Here is a 20,749-nt window from a genome sequence, read left to right on the forward strand (position 1 = left end):
TCCAGATGTGGTCTCACCAGTGCCGAATAAAGGGGAATAATCACTTCCCTCGATCTGCTGGCAGTACTCCTACTAATGCAGCCCAATATGCCGTTAGCCTTCTTGGCAACAAGGGCACACTGTTGACTCAATATCCAGCTTCTCATCCACTGTAATCCCCAGGTCCTTTTCTGCAGAACTGCTGCTTAGCCAGTTGGTCCCCAGCCTGTTGCAGTGCATGGGATTCTTCCGTCTTAAGTGTAGGACTCTGCACTTGTCCTTTGTTGAACCTCATCATATTTCTTTTGGCCCAATCCTCCAATTTTTTTCTAGTCACTCTGGACCCTATCCCTACCCTCCAACATACCTACCTCTCCCCCCAGCTTAGTGTCATCCATGAACTTGCAGAGGGTGCAATCCATCCCATCATCCAGATCATTAATGAAGATGTTGAACAAAACCGGCCCCAGGACTGACCCCTGGGGCACTCCACATGATACCGGCTGCCAACTAGACATCGAGCCATTGATCACTACACATTGAGCCTGATGATCTAGCCAGCTTTCTATCCGCTTTATAGTCCATTCATCCAATCCATACTTTTTAAACTTGCTGGCAAGAATACTAGGGAGACCGTATCAAAAGCTTTGCTAAAGTCAGCTATCAGGCTCACTGCTGAAAATTCGGCAATAGTAGTTTCAACAGAAAAAAGAAGATATTTAATTGTCCATTTTCCCCTAAGTAAATGAGTTTTAAATTGCACAACACTTACGTACTGCCTTAGAATTTACCCAGTACAAAGCAGCTTATTGCTTCTCATGGAAGTCCGTCATTTAACTAAGGATAGCGTTCCAGCCAAGAAACTAAATTGATGTGTAAAGCCGAACAGAAGAAGAGACTGATCTCTGCAGATTAAAGGCCAAATGTCCAATTTTATTATTCTTTCCTTCCCTATGTTTCAGCCTCTTCCCTCTCCTCCGCACTACCCTCCTCCCCCATTCTTTTTAACTAGGAAAAGATTACCACTTGCCGCAAACACTACCTATGGGTTTTATGAGAACCAGTTAGTGATTGATACTACGAGATGGACTTGAATTAACACTGTTATGTACCTTGATATTGCCCCTGCTTTGTCTTTCACAGTATGTTATCTGGCACAAAAAACTGTTTGTTAATAATTTGCTCCAGTAAAATATGCAACTTCTCGAAGCTAGGAGTTAATTTTTGCCAGCATGCTAACATTAGAGTTGCCAGGCATCCAGTCCTCAACTGGAATGCCCAGTCGAAAACGGACCTCAGCGGCTCCAGGTGGCACTGTCAACTGGGCCGTTAAAAGTCTGGTTGGCTCCACAACTCCCATTGGCTAGGAACCGTGACCAATGAGAGCTGCGGGAGCGGTGCCTGCGGGCGCAAGGGCAGAACGTGGAGCCTCCCTGGCCACCCATACACCTAGGGGCTGCAGAGACCTGGCGGACGCTTCCTGGGAGCAGCAGTAAGTGCTGCTGGGACCCCGATCCCCCTCCCAACCCTCTGCCCCAAACCAGAATCCCTTCCCGCACCCTAACCCCCTGCCCCAGCCTGGAGTCCCCTCTAGTACCCAAACTCCCTCCCGGAGTCCACACCCTCCCCAACACCCTGCCCCCAGCCCTGAGTCCCCTCCTTCATCCCAAATCCCTCATCCCCGGCCCCACCCCAGAGCCCACACCCCCAGCTGGAGCCCACAGTCCGGAGCCGCCTCCTGCACCCCAAAATCCTCAGAGCCTGCTCCCCCAGCCAGAGCCCTCACCTCACCTCCTGCATCCAACCCCCTGCCCCAGCCCGGTAAAAGTGAGTGAGGGTGGGGGAGAGTGAGCAACGGAGGGAGGGGGGATGGAGTGAGTGGGGGCGGGGCCTTGGAGAAGGGGTGGGGCAGGGGCAAGGCCTCGGGGTCTGGGGCGGGATGGGGTGTTCAGTTTTGTGCAATTAGAAAGTTGGCAACCCTAACTAACATAGGAGCCCTTCATCCACCTATTCCAAGAATTAAATATGCAGTTGTTTGCAACAGTTGAAAATATATTAGTATGTAAAATATTCAGAAATAATTGTTTATTTCCAATATTCAGACACAATTAGCTAGGCCTGATGACACAGTGGATATCACTATGCATTATCATGTAGGAGACAAGATCAGCCTCATGATTCTTATTCCCAAATACATGGGAAACATTCTCATTGTTTTTCACTCCCATATCTCAATCCTTGAAAGACTGCATGGCAGGGGTAGGGAGGTGGTGAAGGGGTTTAGCATTTTCCATGCTGCTGAGAATGTACAGTAATTGGGACAGTTGCTGACTTGAAAGTATATGGAGACCTTATGGGAGAAAAGGCAAACTAATATTGTTGGCTTACAGCTGTTGGGCCCAATTCTTAAGTTTACTAATTTTATTCCGCTTTGGAAGTAACTAACCACTTGGTATACACCTTGCTAGAATTAGTAGAGGATAAATGATTCTGTATCAATGCTTACAGCTGCAATAGTGATGAAGTATATTATATTATGTCCAAAAAACCTACATTAAAATATCATCAAGGTTGTAAAGTCAAGCACTCAAAAGTTAGGAAACGCCAGTTGCCTATACAAGTATGTGGAGGTTTATACATAAAAATCTTCTACTTTAGTGCATATTATATGTCTATAAAATATACGTGCACTCTACTTATGTGATGGCTATACATATTCGTCACTTTCCCTCTTCTCTGTCCATCTACTATATTTATAAACATGTTAGCTTTTAATTTAATTGTGTAGCACAGTAATATCCACATTCAGTTCTTTACATGTTTAAGCAAAATATTGACAAAAATGGACTGTGCAAAAAAGTGTAAATCACTAGGTTTGAATTGTTTGCACAATGTATGGCATGTTAAGCTCTCTATAAATCATGACAATAACTACTGCCCTTGGAGGAAGTGAACACCTGATGGAGATGTAATTCCTGTCTCTTCTTTCCTTTGAAGGCCTGGCGCCAGCATAAGCTATAGCACCCATTATACGAGAGCTAAATTTGGCTCTGTATCTCAAATTTTTGATTAAACAGGCCTTTTGCATTTGTGATTTAATTCTAATACATTGTGTAGTCATTCAGGAGTGATTTGTGGCTGTTTATCTTGACAGAGCTTTGAGATGCCACATGACGTTGTTGCTTCAGAAGACAAAACAGTGTACATTGGAGATGCTTATGCCAAAACAGTATGGAAGTTCACTTCCACAGAAAGTATGTTGCTTTTGTTTTGACTTGAACTTTAAAAGATACTTCCCTGAAACCATGTTCTCAGTGACTGACATCCCCTGTCCATTGTCTGTACCTTGATTAAGGATTGGTTTCATTGCTTTAGCTAAACAGTTGAATTTTCTTTTTCCACGTTCATGTTCCCATTTCATTGCTTAAAATAAGCATGTTTCGCAAAAAACTGGCTGCTCTTTTTACCATTCGTTTGTAACATTAATTCCTGGTCTATATCAAATATGAATCCTGGGCAGATTAACTAATTTGTCACAGAGCTTCATATGAAATTGTATATCCCAGTGAGTATTTTTCTTGTTACATCATTTGTACGTATTTAAACAAATGCTTAAGATTAATTTTTTCCAGTTCTTTAATGTATCATTTGTTGACAATGCCCTCTGTTTACTTAGAGGTTGTGATACAGGAAATTCTCTGTAGCTGAAGTAAAGCCAGAAGTCCAAACTGAGTCCATTTTAATTGCACCGGGAGTAGGTCACTTTGACAAATCAGTCCAGTTTAATCTAAAGTCCTATTTACATTAACTGGAAATACTTCCCAATTTACTATACTCAGTTAGACTTCCGGGGGATGGGGTGAATATGATCTGAGTCAGACATTGAATTTAGCAGGATTAAAAAATGGATTAGGCATTTTCTAGGAATAACAATATAATCCACCGTTACGTTAGATAGGATGAAAATGTATAAAATGTAGAAATCCAACCACTAGTTGTCTATCATTAAAAATATATACTTTCCATCGGATCCGGTTATTCCATAGTTGTCTGTTACATTTCATGCCCTTTCCTCTGAAGCATATGGTACTAGCCACTGTTAGTAACAATACACTGGACTAGATGGACAACTGGTCTGATTGGATATGTCTCTTCCTATGAAGAATAACTCCAAACAGGAAGCACCTCCAAGCTTTCATTCACAAGTGGATGGGAACAGCTAAGGTTTATAAAAACACAAAACTAACAAGTTCAGTCAACACAGCTAAGAGGTTTGAGGAGAGGGACTTGGTTTATATTTTAGAAGTATAGAATTATAGTAACTATAAGTGATATCCATCTAGTAGATGGGATTTGCATCTAATTTATGGTAACATTGTTAAACTGGTCCTCACCCACCTGTCCAAGACCACATGTTAGCATGGTATCAGCCATTGATTCCCCTCCTCCTCTTTCCCCTAAATAGTGTTAAGAATTTGAAACTAGTGAAATGTTTCAGAATGTGCCTTTTCAGATAGGATGACACTTACACTGTTTAATGACTTATCTTTATGTTATGTAAAACCTTTTCTTCCACAAAAGTCTCAAAATGCTTTTATAAACCATATTGCAAACTGCATGTATAGAATTACTTCATCCACTGATGAAATACAGCCACTTCTGAGGTAGAATGTGGTGGCTGTTTCATATTATATAGCAGCTGCAACACAGTTTGGGCAGGAAGCGAAGAATAATGTCCCTTGGAATTTCAGAGGTAAGTTCGGGTTGGGAGAATGAAATTGCTATGCTGGAATTTGGCCAAGGCACTAGATTTAATACCCCAACTCTTGTGCAAAGTGCCGTAGGACTTTTAATAACAAGTGAACCTTGGGTTGTTTGTTTCACCTGAAAGACTCCACCTCCAGTATCACAATGCCCCAAATGCCATACTGGGGTATTGATTCAATGAAGCCTCTAATGGCAAAGTACTACTTACTATATCCCCACACCTTCCTCCAGGGGTTAGGTTTTTCCCCTGGTAATGTCCCATTTATTACTAATTAAATCCAACCATGTTAATTATATGAGATGTTATGAGCTCTTATGTGCCCACAAAACCACTTCGTGGCACAGGAGTTGGACATTTATTGAGAACTGCCTTTGTGAATCACGCTCATGCTTTCATAAGGTTCTGATGACACTGATAGTTAGTTGACGCTCTTTGGTGAAGTTCAGACACAATGTGATATTTACTAGAGGATTGTACATTTGGTAAAGATGTCAAGAGTCTTTCTAAAATGTCAGTTGGCCTGAAGAGCAATTTTGTGTTACAGAAATGGAGCATCGATCAGTTAAAAAGGCTGGAATTGAAGTGCAGGAAATAAAAGGTTAGTCAGATTCCTTATGGGAATGGGCATACCAGAGTTGTACTGGAAAGCGTTTCTGTGCTTTGTAAATACTCTTGCCAGGAAATATCAGGGAGGGAATGCTAACTAGTCTGACAGTAGTTAAATTTTTTGCTATCATTTTCTGTAGTTCAGAGTTACAATGAACTGGCATGGGGAGGGGACATAGGGTAGCATGTTGCATTGCTGGTAGACCCAATGTTATGGCAGAATCAAACACTTCAACTTCACTGGTGAAAAGTGTGTCTCAGAAATGTACCCAGTGGACTGTCCTGTATGACCCTCCATTATCCACAAAATAGCATCGGCATCAGCTCTGTTAGATGCAGAAGTAGCTGTGGTATGTAGTTGTCTCAATTATCCAGAAAAAAATAGTAGCATATTTGAAATAGCTGTTGGTTCCATTTTCTTTTTATTTAGTCTGTACAGCATGTTGACAGTGCTGGTTACATTATTAATAATGGCATAAAGCGTTTTCTTTTGCTCAAATTTGTTCCTCCAATCTACTTTTTTTCCCCTTTTTTCAAAATAGCAGGGTGAAAATGAATTCAAAGAGAGAAAAGAATCAAAAGAACGTAGGGACTTAAAATAGGCAGGTAAAGAAACATAGATAGCACAAGGTTTAAAGGGGGTAAGGTAATGATCTAAGGTAGATGAAGAGGAATTATTTTAAAATTATGATAGTCTATTGCACCAGTCTCTTCTACAGAAGAAGTGGTAATTTACCCTGAAAAAAATGCACTGTAGTTATACTGTTTTTACTTTGGCAGAATTCAGAGCACCAGGCTTTAGATATAAATGGAAATATGAAAAAAGCATCAACATCACCAAATGTAAACATATTAGTACAAAGTAGACTGCCTTTAAGACACGATAATACTAGCATCCTCTTCTCTCATCAGACAGTCTCACCCAAAGTACTCAGCAGAAAAATATGCCTGGAAGTGCAACAAATCCAGGCTCTGGCAGATGAGGGTGAAAAGCCCATAGCAGCACTGAGGCTCTTTTGGCAAAGGTACCCTGCTAGCTGCCGCCTCTCATTTAATCAGGGATATCTAGATTAGAATAGTTCAGTAGTATCGCATAGATTCAGAGAGAGTCTTTCAAATAACCACTTGCTATACAACTTTGGGGCACATAGGTTAAAATCAATAGTTTTTAGCTTCCCCCTGGAAGCTAATAGGCAGCAAATGTTCCTCCGGGGGGAATTCTCTGCCAAAAAATTAAAAATACTGCACACAATATTTTAAAATTCTGCTTATTACATTTGTCAATATAACCATGCCAGTTTCAATTATGTTGGTAATTTATTTCAAAATACCGGTCAGCAAGTATGTCTGTAACAATACAGAGGGAAAAAAAAGATCTAGGAAAATTTTTTTGACAAATAGATTCCTTACTAGACATATTAATACAGAACTTTGAGTAATTCATTTAGACTACAATACATAAACATATTTCCTGCACCCCTCAGAAGAAGTGCAAAGGCTTGGGGTAGAGGGAGGGAGGGAGCCTGGGAGCAAACCTGGAGAGTGGTTGCGTGTGGATGGGAGAAGTATGGAACAGGTTTTTGGAGGGGTTGGGGGTGGGAAGGGATTGTACAGAGTTGGGGAGCCTCCCCCATGTAGGCCCTGGCTGACCCCTAGCCTCTCCCATTTTAGTTGGGCACATCTGCCCCCGTCCCCATGTATCCCTGCACCCTCTTACCCCATGTCCCAATTTGTGTCTGCAGCCCCCTTCTCCATGTTACCCGGGGTTTTGCTGAACTCAGAGCTCTTGGTAACTTTACTCTTTGCAAGGTGATGGCAGGAAATAAATCGATGGGGGACACGGCACGTCTGGCCAATAGATAGTTGATGTAAGCAGGCAAACAAAGGTGCTTTCACTCTAAGCGTCTACTTTATTTAGTCTAAAGTGTGAAGGATTTGGTCAGAGATCCCCTTGGGACTGTCACCTGATGTGCTGAAATTACCTCTGAGCCCATTTTCACTGCCAGCTTGGGACTTCAGAACCCTGCCGTGTTGAGCCAGACACACTAGCCTGCAACAACACAGACTCGAGATCTGGGCCAATGCCCCCAAAGCTGCAGACTTTAACCAAAAACAGCTCAGCAGGTTACCTCTCCAGCACCCAGACACCCAGTTTCCAATGGGATCCAAGTCCCAAATAAATCCGTTTTACTCTGTATAAAGCTCATACAGGGTAAACTCATAAATTGTCCTCCCTCTATAACACTGATAGAGAGATATACACAGCTGTTTGCTCCCCTAGGTATTAATCACTTACTCTGGGTTTACTAGTAAACAAAAGTGATTTTATTAAGTAAAAAAAGTAGGATTTAGGTGGTTTCAAGTAATAACAGAACAAAGTCACCAAGCAAAATAAAGCAAAAACACGCAAGTCTAAGCCTAAATACATTAAAGAAACTGATTACAGGTAATATCTCACCCTCAGAGATGTTCCAATAAGCGTCTTTCACAGACTACACTCCTTCCTAGTCTGGGGCCAATCCTTTCCCCTGGTATAGTCCTTGTTCATTCCAGCAGACATCTCAGGTGGTAGACAGGGGCTTTCTCATGACTGGCTGCCCCCTTTGTTCTGTTCCACCCCCTTCTATAGCTTTGGCACAAGGCGGGAATCTTTTCTCTTTGGGTCCCCACCCCTCCTCCTAAATGGAAAAGTACCAGATTTAAGATGGATTTCATTATCAGGTGACATGGTCACATGTCACTGTGAGACCCCTAGTCCCCGTTCCCCATGGGCAGGCCCACACGTACACAGGAAGGCTTTCAAGTAACTAAGGCCATTTTCAACTGATTGTTTCTGGACCACCCTTAATGGCCCCCACTTAATATGTTTACATCAGTGATACAAGTTTATATCTTATTCTCGTAACTCCAGACATAGAAATAATACATGCAAACAAATAGGATGAACACACTTAGTAGATTATAAGCTTTCTAATGACACCATACAAGGGGTATTTAGCATAAAGCATATTCCAGTTATGTCATATTCATAAGCATATTTCCATAAAACGTATGGAGTGCAACGTCACATCAAGTACTTGCACATGTCTGCAGCACATTAGTAGAGCACCCCAAATTAACCCCAGTTTAATATTTACCCAAGGTCTCAAGTGGATATCTGTAGACTTCCAGTGGCCAGCTTGCCATCTGCAGGGGAACTTGAGAGGTGTCCCAAAATATCCCAAGTATTCAAATGTCCACCGAGCTCAGATCTCTTCCTCTTTTTATACCCAGTTTGTTAGTATTACATGGCTTGTTCATCAAAAAACTGCTGAGCTGAAGTTGTGTGTGGAGTTTTCCAGCCTGTCAGGCAGGGAATTTTTCTTCAGTTAACCAGCTGTATTTCACATAACAATAGTTAACTATGGCCAGATTTTTCATTTTGCGCAACTGCATGCTTCAGCAAAAACTCAAGTCAGGAGGGCACTGGGTCATGTTTACTCCTTGTTGTCACTCGCTTTCCCCTCCCCTGCTGGTCTGTTAGTTGTGCTAAGGATTCAGCAACTGCCTTTCTAGCTGCTTTCAGCAATGAATATAACAATTGGTATGCCGGCTGTGGGCAGTGGTCTAGGCATGCCACTGCACTTTGGGCTACCAAAAATTTCCCCCTCCTACACCCATGAATCCCTGCGCCTCTCTACCCCCTGTCCCCATGGGGCCCTGCAGCCACCCTCCCATTCAGCCCCTGGCACAATGCTGTCATCCTACTAGCCCCTAAGCTCATGCCCCAGTCTGTCCTCCCCCATTAGCCCTTCTGTACTCCATGTCAGCAGCCCCATGTGCTCCATTCTGTCTGGTGCCTCCTACCTGGCCCTGCTCTGACGAACGCAGCCTCTCCACCAGCTGGTTGCCCTCTCTTCTGGCACCACAGCAGCCCTTGGTGGGTGAAAGGTGTAAGTGCAGCACCTCTCCAGCAGAATCTGTATTCTGCAGAGAAAATAAAATCTGCTGGGGACATAAATTCTGCTCGTATGTAGTGGCACAGAATTCCCCCAGGAGTAAAATGTATAGATATAATATACTTTCTGTGGGATGTTCTGCTTCATGTGGATTGATGTGGTATGCACTAGCTACAACTTACAGATGGTAGAGTGCTCTTATTACAGTAGTCTAACCTCAAAATGAGACACAAATTTGGAAAACTGATTAACATCAGAAAGTGCCTTTAGCTATAGCTGCTACCTGAGCAGCTAAAGATCTACAAAAGCCCCCACAATCATTCTCTGTCATGACCCATAAAATATGAAGACTCACTACATAGCAAAACTTGGAGAGCATTTCACAAAACAAACGATATAATTTTATAAATATACATACAAATATTGCACATATGCATATATATGTTCATACGACGTATAGCAAGCTTTTAAATTCATCTAATATAATATCAGAAAAGGTTTCTGATGCAGCAGTTTTTTAAAAAAGTTTAAAATAATATAAAATAAATTAGTCCATGATATTAGTATGAAGTTGTGTTTTTACTAATTAAAAATGTTTCACAAAAATATGCCATAAAAGTTTCTTCGAAATTTATAAATAAATAAATAAATTTAAAGAATTTCCTTAGAAACCCCTTTTCTAATCTTATGTGGCAACAAAATACAGTTCTAGAATCAGAGTATTATTTTCAAATGCACCCAAGTGAGCAAAGAGCCTAAATCCTATTTCCTTTCAATAGTCACAATCTGTAATCTGTTACCAATGAGCAGTCAAGTAATCAGTGAGATTTTCATAAAATAGGTTAGTCTATCCATTGCTATAATTTTAAAGGGTACAGTATGCACCTTATTGGGAAGGAGAAGGCGGCTGTATGACTTAACTGGCAATATACTTTCCAGGATGAATTAAAGTGTTCAGATTTCAAAGGAGTGAATTTATTGGTTGGGGTTAGACAGGGTTCAGTTCCAAACAGAATTTGTGTCTTCATTTTGCTTGAAGTTTCACCCTATGTTCCCAGGTCAAACACCTCCTCCAACTTACCCTCCTTGTTCTTCTGGCTTTTCCCTTCATGTGTTCGTTTGATGCAGCCTGATGGCAGCACAATGCACTGGGAGTGGACTCCTCTCTCCATGCTCTTTGGCCAAGATTGAGTCCAGGATGTAGGTTCCAGAAACTTTTCATCCTGCAACCCCTCCTCATAGAAGTTGTGGAGTTCTCTTCTCCTTGGATACACCCAAACAGTAGTCTTAATAAAAACAAGATTTATTAAAAATGGAGAAAATGGAATATAAACAAAATAAATTTGTTTTAAAATGTCTTGATTTACACTTCCTAGAAGCTAAACTAGAGCTCAGTCCCCTCTGTGGTCACAGTGGCTGTCCCCAGTACCAACTCTGCTGTGTCAAAGTGAGAGCAACATAAAGAATTTTCTGGGAACTGAAAGGTAACGCCTACTTAGGCATAAAATTGAACAGTCTGCAACAATTCTCATCTTCATTACAGAAGTGTGGTCCATGGAGAATAAGGGCTTGTCGTCACTAAAGTTTTAGCTTGAGATATAAATGAAGTGTTGCCCCTAGCCTGACTCCTGTGCACACACAAATTTTAGTTCGAGTTAAGTGATATTTTTAAACCAGCAATTCCCAAACTTTGGGTCATGATCCCAAGTAAGGTTGCTGCAATCCCAAGTGTTCAGAGGATGCCATTTTACAAAATGGCACCCTCCATGTAGCGTGACCTCACACACACCATATGTGTGCGAGGTCATACTGTGTGGAGGATGCCATTTTGTAAAACAAAATGGTGTCCGACATACTGCAGTTGACTTCGCACATAAACTGCATATGAGGTCAAGCTGCAAGGACAACTCCATTTAAAAATGGCATCCTCCATGCTGTCTGGGGTCGCAGGAAGCAATACATGTGAAAATGGGGTCATACAGGGAAAATGTTGGGAATTGCTGCTTTAAACTAAAGCCAGCTGGCCTGTCAGGGGCTGTGGGTTGAAGTTTGAGTGCTGCTGATGCTCCAGCTAGTAAAGCAGTGGGGACTTGCTTACTCAGTCAGCTGCTAATCCAACCACTGTGCAGCTCGACCATTTTACAGTGTGACTGCTCTCACTCGACCAAGGCTAACTCATGAGAAGTTAACTCAAGTGTAGGTAACTTTCTCAAATGCCCCAGTGAACACAAGCCCTAAGAAGTTTCAGTGGCTCATTTCATGCTGGGACCTGGTAATCGTTGGCTGCCACTTCTCCATATTAAAGACAAAGGGAACTCACAGCTGCATTATAGAACTCTCTGGACTTTACTTGACTCCACAGGCCACACTTTGGCTACCCCAGTAGAAAATACTGAAGTGTATATAGTTTTATTGGAGTTCATCCAAAACATTACCAGCTGTACAGATTTACTAGCAATACACACATGTCAAACTTCACAGCTGAAATTGCACCTTTTTGGGATCATATTATCCAGCTCCCTTCTCAATATGGCACATGTTCCTCCTTGATAACTATAGTCTACCAATAGCATCAACCTCCTTTTCCCATTCATCCTCCTCCATGGCACTGTAGGGAAAAGGAAATGAACTGGTGGAATTATTTCACATGGCATAATTCTAACAACTAAAGTTGTGGATAAAATGCAACCACAACACAATGTCTATCTCGCAAAGTGCGAGCTGCTCTGAACAAACACACACATATATATACACACACATACAAGTCCCCTCTGGGTTAATTGTTTCAAGGACTGTAACAAATACATTCCCTTTTTATTCTTGATAATACAAAAATGTAACCAGTTACTTGCAAAAGGATTTATGCAGCTAATGTAAGGGGATGTCTTCCTGAGAAAGTAATGTCATGCCTTGCTTTGTTATAACAATGGAATGCTTCAGGATTTTCCCATCATTCAAATGTTGGAATTCTTTAGGAGCAACTCTCCCTGACAGTTGTCCCATCTCCATCCTCTGAACTGCAAATATTAGAGAAATAAAGAGAGTACACTCTAATCTTCTCAGACTTTTAGAAAGTTATCTCTATCCCCTTGCATGGCTCTTGAGATGACACCAGCAGTAGCTAAGAAATCCTGTGAGCGTGTCATTTTATAGTTTTAATGGTGCCTGTTATTAATTACTGAAAATTTCCGGGGCATTAGCATGTTCTTTTCAAGCATGTTGCTTGAAATGCCAAGATACCGATGTCAATTCTCTTCTTTTCTTAAAGAAGCAGAGACAGTTATAGAAGCCAGACTGAAAAACAAACCTGTTTCAACGGAGTCTCAAAAGAAGTGGGAAAAACATCATATTGTCGAACAGGCCAGCCCTGGAATTTCCTTTGTTCTTATTACAACTCTTCTAATTATTCCTATTGTTGTCCTGTTGGCAATTGCTGTATTTATTCGATGGAGGAAGACAAGGGTCTATGGAGGTAACCATGAATAACTCTTAAATTCGAGAACAACAGACTTTTATTATTCAAAGACATCATTGAACAGGCAGGGCCAAAATTATGAAAAGAGTCCTGTTGTCTGTATTTAATCCTGTGTACAGGTACTATGGCAATGCATTCTAATCCTGTGTTGGCATCCACAAATGACTGTGTCTGCAAATACATTTATTATTGTACCTTAATAAACCACTTTTTCAGTATTTCCTTCTAAATCTTCCCTTTAGTTGTTATCAGGGTAAAACTGGTTCTGAAATCCCAGAAAGAGCCTTCTGATTATAATTATTTTGATTTAGATAAATCCTTTATTTTAAAATTCAATGTATAATGTACTTAGAGATGCTTTTCATGTTGGGAAAGCTTAGAATACTTTTTTCTTCAAAATAAGTGCAGCTTTAAAAAAAAAAAAAATGACCGATAAAGTTATAAACAAAAAGAAAAGGAGTACTTGTGGCACCTTAGAGACTAACCAATTTATTTGAGCATAAGCTTTCGTGATGCATCCGATGAAGTGAGCTGTAGCTCATGAAAGCTTATGCTCAAATAAATTGGTTAGTCTCTAAGGTGCCACAAGGCCTCCTTTTCTTTTTGTGAATACAGACTAACCTGGCTGCTACTCTGAAAGATATAAACAGTATTACAGGATTTCCCAGAAATAAACAAATTGCAAACGTTAACAAAAAATGTCTGAGGGGAACATAAATGGTAGTTCACTTACTATCTCATGCATTTTCTGAGTCATACATACGTTTCTATTATGTATGTGCCGTCATCCCTTTGAAATCCAGCTGTGACCTTCTTAATGCGTATTTATAGTGCTAAAACTGTGACGTTGTCCCCAGTTCATACTGTACTAACCTATTATAACACATTTTACTTTCTTCGAAACTGTCACATGAATTAGCAATTAAATGTTCATTTCCTGGGTTATCTGTATGCCATAAAAAAATTGGTAAAACACAGACAGAATAAAACATACATGAGTTGTGCAAATAACATAGTTCCACCACTATTACAGACCCAATGTAATGGAAATCCTCACACAAAATTCATAAAGTTTGAAGTGCAGTGATAATGGTGGAAGAAAATCTTGCTTGCAAATGTTCAGCATTGAAAAGTAATACTGCATGAGGAGTTGTTGTTTTTAGTGTTAAATATGCAAACACTCCAGAGGGCTAAATTATTATAAAAAGCAGATATGAATAAGACCTCTTGAATCTACCTGTCCATCTCCCAGCATGCAGATTTGTTCCTTCTAGTGCATTTTGGAGTAACTGAATTTACAGTGGATGGGAACATTTTGATAAAACTGGACTTTGTTAAATATCTAGAATATATTTAAACTGGTAAAAACAAATTACTTAGTTCTGCAAATTCTTTGCACTGATTTATGAGTATATACAAAGTAGAGTGTAGAAAAAACAATTTGGTTGTAGTTTTTTGTTTTCCTTTGGATTTGCAATGGGAGAATCACTATCATTTTCCAGTAGCTCAAGAAATTTGGAGATCATTGAAGTGTCTACCATGGATCTAGAGTGTTTCAAGAGCAAACTGTACCACATGCATGTCCAAATGAGAACAGAAGTATAGTACTGTTTGGCATGTCTTACTACAACTTGCAGTGTGCTGGAATATAATTATCCAGACAGTGTAAGTGATGAAGTTGTTCTTCTCCAACTATAGTCTTCACAATCACAAAAGCCAGCAGTTGAGAAAGTGGTTCTCGGATTTGACTGAGAATTTAATCATCTTAATGGCTGGAATGACATATAGAAAGAATGGCACAAACTGAAAATAAAGAGTGTGCCTTTTTTCCCCACTATGAGTTATAATTCTACCCTAACCAGGAAACTGGACAATATCAATTTTTCTCTCAACTGCTGATCAGTATCAGAAAATGCACTGTTTCAGAATAGGGTCATTGATGCTTATTTTGAAATTTGCTTTATCTTTTCAGCTGATGCAGATCACAAACTTGAATCAAGTTCAGGAAGAATCTTGGGCAGACTTCAAGGTAAGTAAAATGCAAGATATCTTTGACTGTTAAGAGTCCAATAACTCAGATTTTATTCAAGTAAGTCAACACAGAAACATGTTTGAGAATAAATACTGTATATTTAATACCTTGGTGCTGGGAGTGGGATTTTCCAAGGGCAGAGGTGGGGGAAGTCTCTCCTCCTCAGCTCTGTCTTTATTATAAATATATATAATGCCTTCCTCCTACCACCTTTTATATGTCCGCTCAAGATGATCTGCCATTCCTGCCAAGAAGCTGGTACCTGTCAAAGTGAGTTATCCCTGTTTCTTATAGTGAATGAAATGAAGCGCTGCCTCTGGGATGGCTAATTATGTTCAGACTGGTAGGGACACGAGATGCTGTTCAGACGGTTGTTATAGCTGAATCCTAATGGAAGCTCTAAAAAAACCCTTTTGTAATTTTGTTTGCCACAACCTATGTGCCTAGCTTCCCAAGATGGTTCATGTGCTGGCCTTCTTCGAGGGCTTGGTGGAAGGTGCTTTTGGGAAAAGGATAAGGGTCATTAAAGTGGCTAATGGATGAGTGGTAGGAATTTTTTTTCAAATTCAGTAATGGAAAGCTTACCTTAGGTATTTCCTTTCTACAGGAAAAGGTAGTGGAGGCCTTAACCTTGGGAACTTCTTTGCAAGCCACAAAAGCTACAGTCGGAAAGGGTTTGACCGACTTAGTACTGAAGGGAGTGATCAAGAAAAAGATGAAGATGATGGTACAGACTCAGAAGAAGAGTATTCAGCTCCCCCACCCCCACCAGTATCTTCCTCCTCATGAAACCAGCCTTTGATTTCTTCTACATTGAATGATTCTACCAAGAACATCAGATTCCTTTTCCCTTTAGCACGTTTAAGATTTTGTGTATTTAATTGTAAACTGTACTAGTCTGCGTGGGGCTGTACACTGGGATTTTTTTGGTTTTAGTTTGGTTTTAGTTTGGTTTAGGGGTTTTTTTAAGTGGAGGAGTGTGTGGAAGTTTTATATCAGTGCCGTTGTCTTTATGTGAACATCTTAATAAAGAAAACAATCCTCTTTTAATGGCAGTACTGATTTAAAGTAGTAGTATTTTATCATTTCTGTTTTGGGACCTTTTCTGTATTTGTAAATAAGTCCCATTATCTGCTTTAGCACAATATTTTCCTCATAACATTTGAGTTGTCAGTTTCTTTCTTTTGTGCCTTTCCTGTTCAATATCATTAAACTATTGCAGTACCGAGGAAATACAGTGCCACAAGAAAACAAAGCTGCTAAATCTTCTTCTATTTTTTTAAAATCACTAACATAATATTGCATTGAGAGAGAGAAGAAGTCTCTATTTAATTCTTTTTTCTTCCTCTTTAGTTGGTGTGTTTCTGAGATGTCTTATTTTTAGATAGTATTACTGTTAAAATACTATTTTCTGAGGCTGAATGTAATTTGTGTAATAAAGTGTTCGCAGAGCATTTGCTGTCAGAGTGTATTTTGGAATTTTTGCATATTTGAAGGGTTTTTGTACACAACTTTTGTAACAATAACACAGACCACTTCTTACAGTGAAAAATGTGCTATTTTGTATGAGTTGGAAGATATTTTGTTATGTAGCAGCTTTAAAGGGGAAAAAAACAAGACTAATAACTTACATACATGTATAAAATCAAACAAACATTTAAAGAGGAATCTTGCCTGTATATCAAAATTGCAGGGTATTTATTTTAATAAAACATGATCAGAGCTAAGAAGAAACCTGTGTCTCAGACTGCATATGAAAATAAATTAGTTTAGGCAACTAGTATAAGTTTGCTTACAGAACCGATACTCTTAATTTTTCTAAATTTCCTCCCCCATTCATGCAACATAGTCCTCATTTCTGCAATGTGATGACTCACTATTTTATATTTGCTGAAGACCTGCTAGATAATTATGCTGAATGTGTGAGTCATCTAAAGTGACTCATTTGTGTGACATTGTCATGATTCATCAGTCTCCTTTGAGGATCAGAGGCATAGATTAATCTCATTTTATTTAAAATCTGCACATACAGGCTGAGAGCGCAAAATATTGCTACAGGGTCCTATGAAATAACTTTCATCACATTTACTATAATGGGCTGTTGCTGGTGCTTAAGGAGGTTTCTTGGGGGCAAATATATCGTATTGCTGGAACACAGACTGATTCATCCCTGACCAGATAAGGCCTTGTACCTCTTCTTTCTGGAACAAAGGGTAAAAAACTTAACTACCCTTCTCTGTTTTTTCTTAGAAGAGAAGTGGTAACTCTTCAGGGTTAAACTCCCAAAATGCAACCATTTTTCAGGCCATTAGAGCGCTGATGCTCTAGCTCTGAAAGTACTGTTTTTTTCCCCCTAACAAAATGACTCTGTCTCACACCTGGGACCCTGGAGAGCATTAGTGTTCTTTTGGGTGCAACTTTATTATAGCTGAGCCATTTTCTTGCCTTAAACTTGCATACAAGCAAAAATAATGAGACTTTTTTAGGTTTCTTCCTGCTCCAATTAATACATAACCGTTGAGGGTACCTCATTAGGGTGCAAGATGTTACCTGCTTTGTGTTGAGAGCTGCACTGCCCAACTTTTAACTAATACAGTTAATCAAAACCCATGGTGGCACCATATTATTGGACAAGACAAGATCTTATATTTAATAATGAGTGCATCTGAGCATGTGCACTCTTATTAAACGGGCTGTTATGAGCCTGTCTATTTTCTGATGTTTAGATTTAGCAATTGTGAGCTAACTATCTTGGGAGCCACAATGTATGGAAATGCACTCAGAGATTAGCGTGTAATTAAATATTAACTGAAAACAACTGCAGTGAAGAAGACAGTGTATAACTTCTGCATTTGAAATCTGGGTGGTCAAACTCATCCCAATTGAGGGTGGTGGTGGTTTTTTAAATGAAAATTATCAAGTTTGAGTGCAGGCGAACACATACTTGACCAAAAAGCATAAAGTCACCATAGTATTTACAGGAAATGTTACACCAGTTGGGTCCATTTATTGTTTTGTTGAATGTTGTTAAAAGTGGAGCCCTCTTTAACACTTGTTATAAATGATAAACCTGGGTCACTAATGTTCTGTAGGAACCAATCGAAAATAGTCTGGGGTTTTTAAAAGCCAGCTGTGACTGCCTCTTGTTCAGATGTGGCTCTGGGTGGAGTGCATATGAGCCTTCTCTTCCTTACTTAATCCTGTCTACACTACAAAAATTATGTATCGCTGACAATGGGTGCAACTGAGCATGGTTTAAATGGAAGTATAAAAAGACAGACTTGTTCAGCAGGACATAAAACAATTGTAGTCTATGCCTTCTCCAGCGTGCAAGGACTGTTCTCTACTAGACCCCACTGTGGTGCAAGCCATCCCAAAAATGGTTGAAATCAGGCACAGTATAGCTCCACTAGCCAGTATTGCATTGCTAGCTTTGGATAAGGGCACATACTGTAATCTCCAAAGGGGTGGGTTGCCACCACAGCTGTGCTCCCCAGGAGGCATACTGCAGTTCCACAGCTTTTCCTGTTCAAGGCTGTGTTTAATAACACAGTCTGGCCCTAAATAAGCAGAGGAGAGATGCAATAAAAAGAACTATCTTTTGCTGTACCTAAAGATAACGTGCAATGGAAAAGTCATGCAGGAAAACAATAGATCAGAGTATTCTTTTTGCACAATTGTTTAATAACCAGCAGATCCTCCTCAAAAGAATATCTGTTAAAAGAATAACCATGTGTTATCTACTGAAAGAAAAATATTGGTTATTTGTTGTCGAAGTAGAATTGGCTTACATAGCATGTGCCCTCTTATCTCACTGACAGCAGATGTCCACCAATTAACAGAAAATGCTTGTTAAGTAATAAACACTGGAAGAAATGCCAACTCCAAGCCTTCAAAAATCATGACTGATCATATAGTGTGATTTTTTTTTTAAATGGATTTTTTTGTATCTTGTGGATTCACTTTTTTTGAGCTTTTCTCAGCCACTGCGGGGGCTAGACACTTTTTAGTTGAAAGCTCAGATTCTCATATATGGCTCTAGGAGCTGGGGCTTTGAGAAAAACACCAAATACTGTGAGAGTTGGCAACACTGCTGCCTGAGGAGCTGCAGTGACCCTCTCCCATTAGTGAATAGTGCCATGAACTTTGGATAAGGCAGGGAAGGAACCTGCTATTTGTCCCAAGTTTGACCTGGGCAGCTCAGAGAGGTGGCCCCTCTGAGTATAGGTAGTTCACAATGAGCAAACCAGGAGGCAACTGTAGGCTCCTGGTAGAAGAGCCAACAAACAGACCTGCACCACTAAGTCACCTGAAGGTGTCCCGGTTAAACAAAATTATATCCCAGTTAAGCAGCTGTCCTTTCTATCAAGTACCATTAGGTGTAAATTGGCTCCCTAGGAGGCATCTTGATTAAGTAGAGTTTTCCAATTAAGCAGTGCACTGTAGTAGTTAATGAGGATTTATAGATCAATGCAGTAAATTGCAACAGTTCCTTGCTCTCCACTAAGCTAGATTCATGTACATCCTTTCAGAGAACTTTTAGTTTCCTAGTATGATTCCTGGTACTGTCGCATAGGGGCATGAATTGGTGGTGGCTGGGTAGAGTTGTGAGGGGCATGGCATGAGGAACCTGCAGATTTCTGCTGCCTTACCCTGAAGTGTATAAGAAGTGTTGTATTAATAAACATTGTTTGTTTATCCAAATATGCTAGCAACATATTAACATAAAATGTCTTGGGTAGAAAAACTAGGTAAGGTCACTGCTTATAGAGCAAGCCAAAAATAAGGGCTACGCTGGATTAAATCAAACATTCAGAGACGCCATGACATTGTTCTTTTAAATGTGCTTTTCTTATTGAAACAATGTCCTGTGACATACTGTGCAATTATTCTGGTCTCTTGCTGTGTGTAATGGATGACTGCTGTAACAGGAAAAAGGGGAAAGACCGCTGTTTCTGAACCTAGACATGGGATGCCTAATTCATCTCTGACTCGCTAGTCAAATTCTGGCTCTGCACTTCAGTGTGGTTGCACGCCTGTAACAGATGCTACAAAGAAGAGCACAAGCGAAATGACTATGTTGCTTAGAACATGTTTTCTGTTTAAAATAGCAGCATACAGCTTGCACAGCACAGTTGTAACATCCCATCATTTTACTTTTATATCTAACCTTTCTTACTCTAGAATGAATATAACTTCTTGATTCATCATGAATTATCATAAAATGTGATTTTAAAATATTCAGCATCTGCATGAATGGTCTGTTCAAATCACCCTTCTTTGATACTTTTCCACTATTGTTCCTGTGTAATATTTAGATTCATCTGTGCGATTGAACAGCATGGGACAGCAGAGAGGAATTTACTATCATACAGGGAGGGTTTGCATTCTGCAGAGATCTGTTATTTCTCTCTGCAAAACCTGCAACTCCTTTCTGCTTTTGACGCTTGTTGTCTGAGAAGCTAACCGACCTAGCTGACTTCATTGTACAACTCTTCCAGCAAGTACACAGTAGGTGAAACTATAGGGACATAGAGTTAAGGCATGTGCATATACAGCTCAAATGTCACTCTCTGTAATTCCATTCCACAGAGCTTTGGTATCCTCTCACTTTTATTGTTAAAGCTATTAACACCAGAAACAAAACAGCATGACACTGAGGTTCTAGAAAGAGCCATTTACCTTAAAATCATGAATCCCACAATATTTTGTTTTTTGCTTGAATAGTTTATAGTTCATTTTGGATCACTTATTGTGTCCCACATTTGAAAACGAGCAGGTTGAGTGGGCTTCATGCACATCTTCTGTTACTTACACAACCCTTTGTAAGCGAGGCACATGTGGATAGCGATGGGTTTTCAAGTGTGCGTTCAAGAGGATGTTCAGTGTGCAATTGCAAAACATAGCTAGTGTTTGGTGCAGTATTTAGTAATGGCAGGAATTGCATAAAC

General features: G+C 40.1%; 1 protein-coding gene across 4 annotated transcripts in view; it reads left to right on the forward strand.

Moving 5' to 3' along the window:
• The window catches only part of PAM (peptidylglycine alpha-amidating monooxygenase), a 222,010-nt gene extending 205,468 nt beyond the window's left edge, over nt 1-16,542 (forward strand). For 2 of the 4 annotated variants that reach the window (XM_074952904.1, XM_074952906.1), the window contains 5 exons: nt 3,134-3,233; nt 5,292-5,345; nt 12,563-12,763; nt 14,739-14,795; nt 15,406-16,542. In XM_074952904.1, the coding sequence (XP_074809005.1) occupies nt 3,134-3,233; nt 5,292-5,345; nt 12,563-12,763; nt 14,739-14,795; nt 15,406-15,587 (594 nt within the window). In that variant the 3' untranslated portion in view covers nt 15,588-16,542. Of the gene's footprint in view, nt 1-3,133; nt 3,234-5,291; nt 5,346-12,559; nt 12,764-14,738; nt 14,796-15,405 lie in introns of all 4 variants that reach the window. The other 2 variants (XM_074952905.1, XM_074952903.1) reach the window with 1 other exon arrangement.
• Nucleotides 16,543-20,749: the final 4,207 nt, after the last annotated feature.

This window comes from Natator depressus, chromosome 5 (genome assembly GCF_965152275.1).
Source record: "Natator depressus isolate rNatDep1 chromosome 5, rNatDep2.hap1, whole genome shotgun sequence".
NCBI classification, from domain to species: Eukaryota; Metazoa; Chordata; order Testudines; family Cheloniidae; genus Natator; species Natator depressus.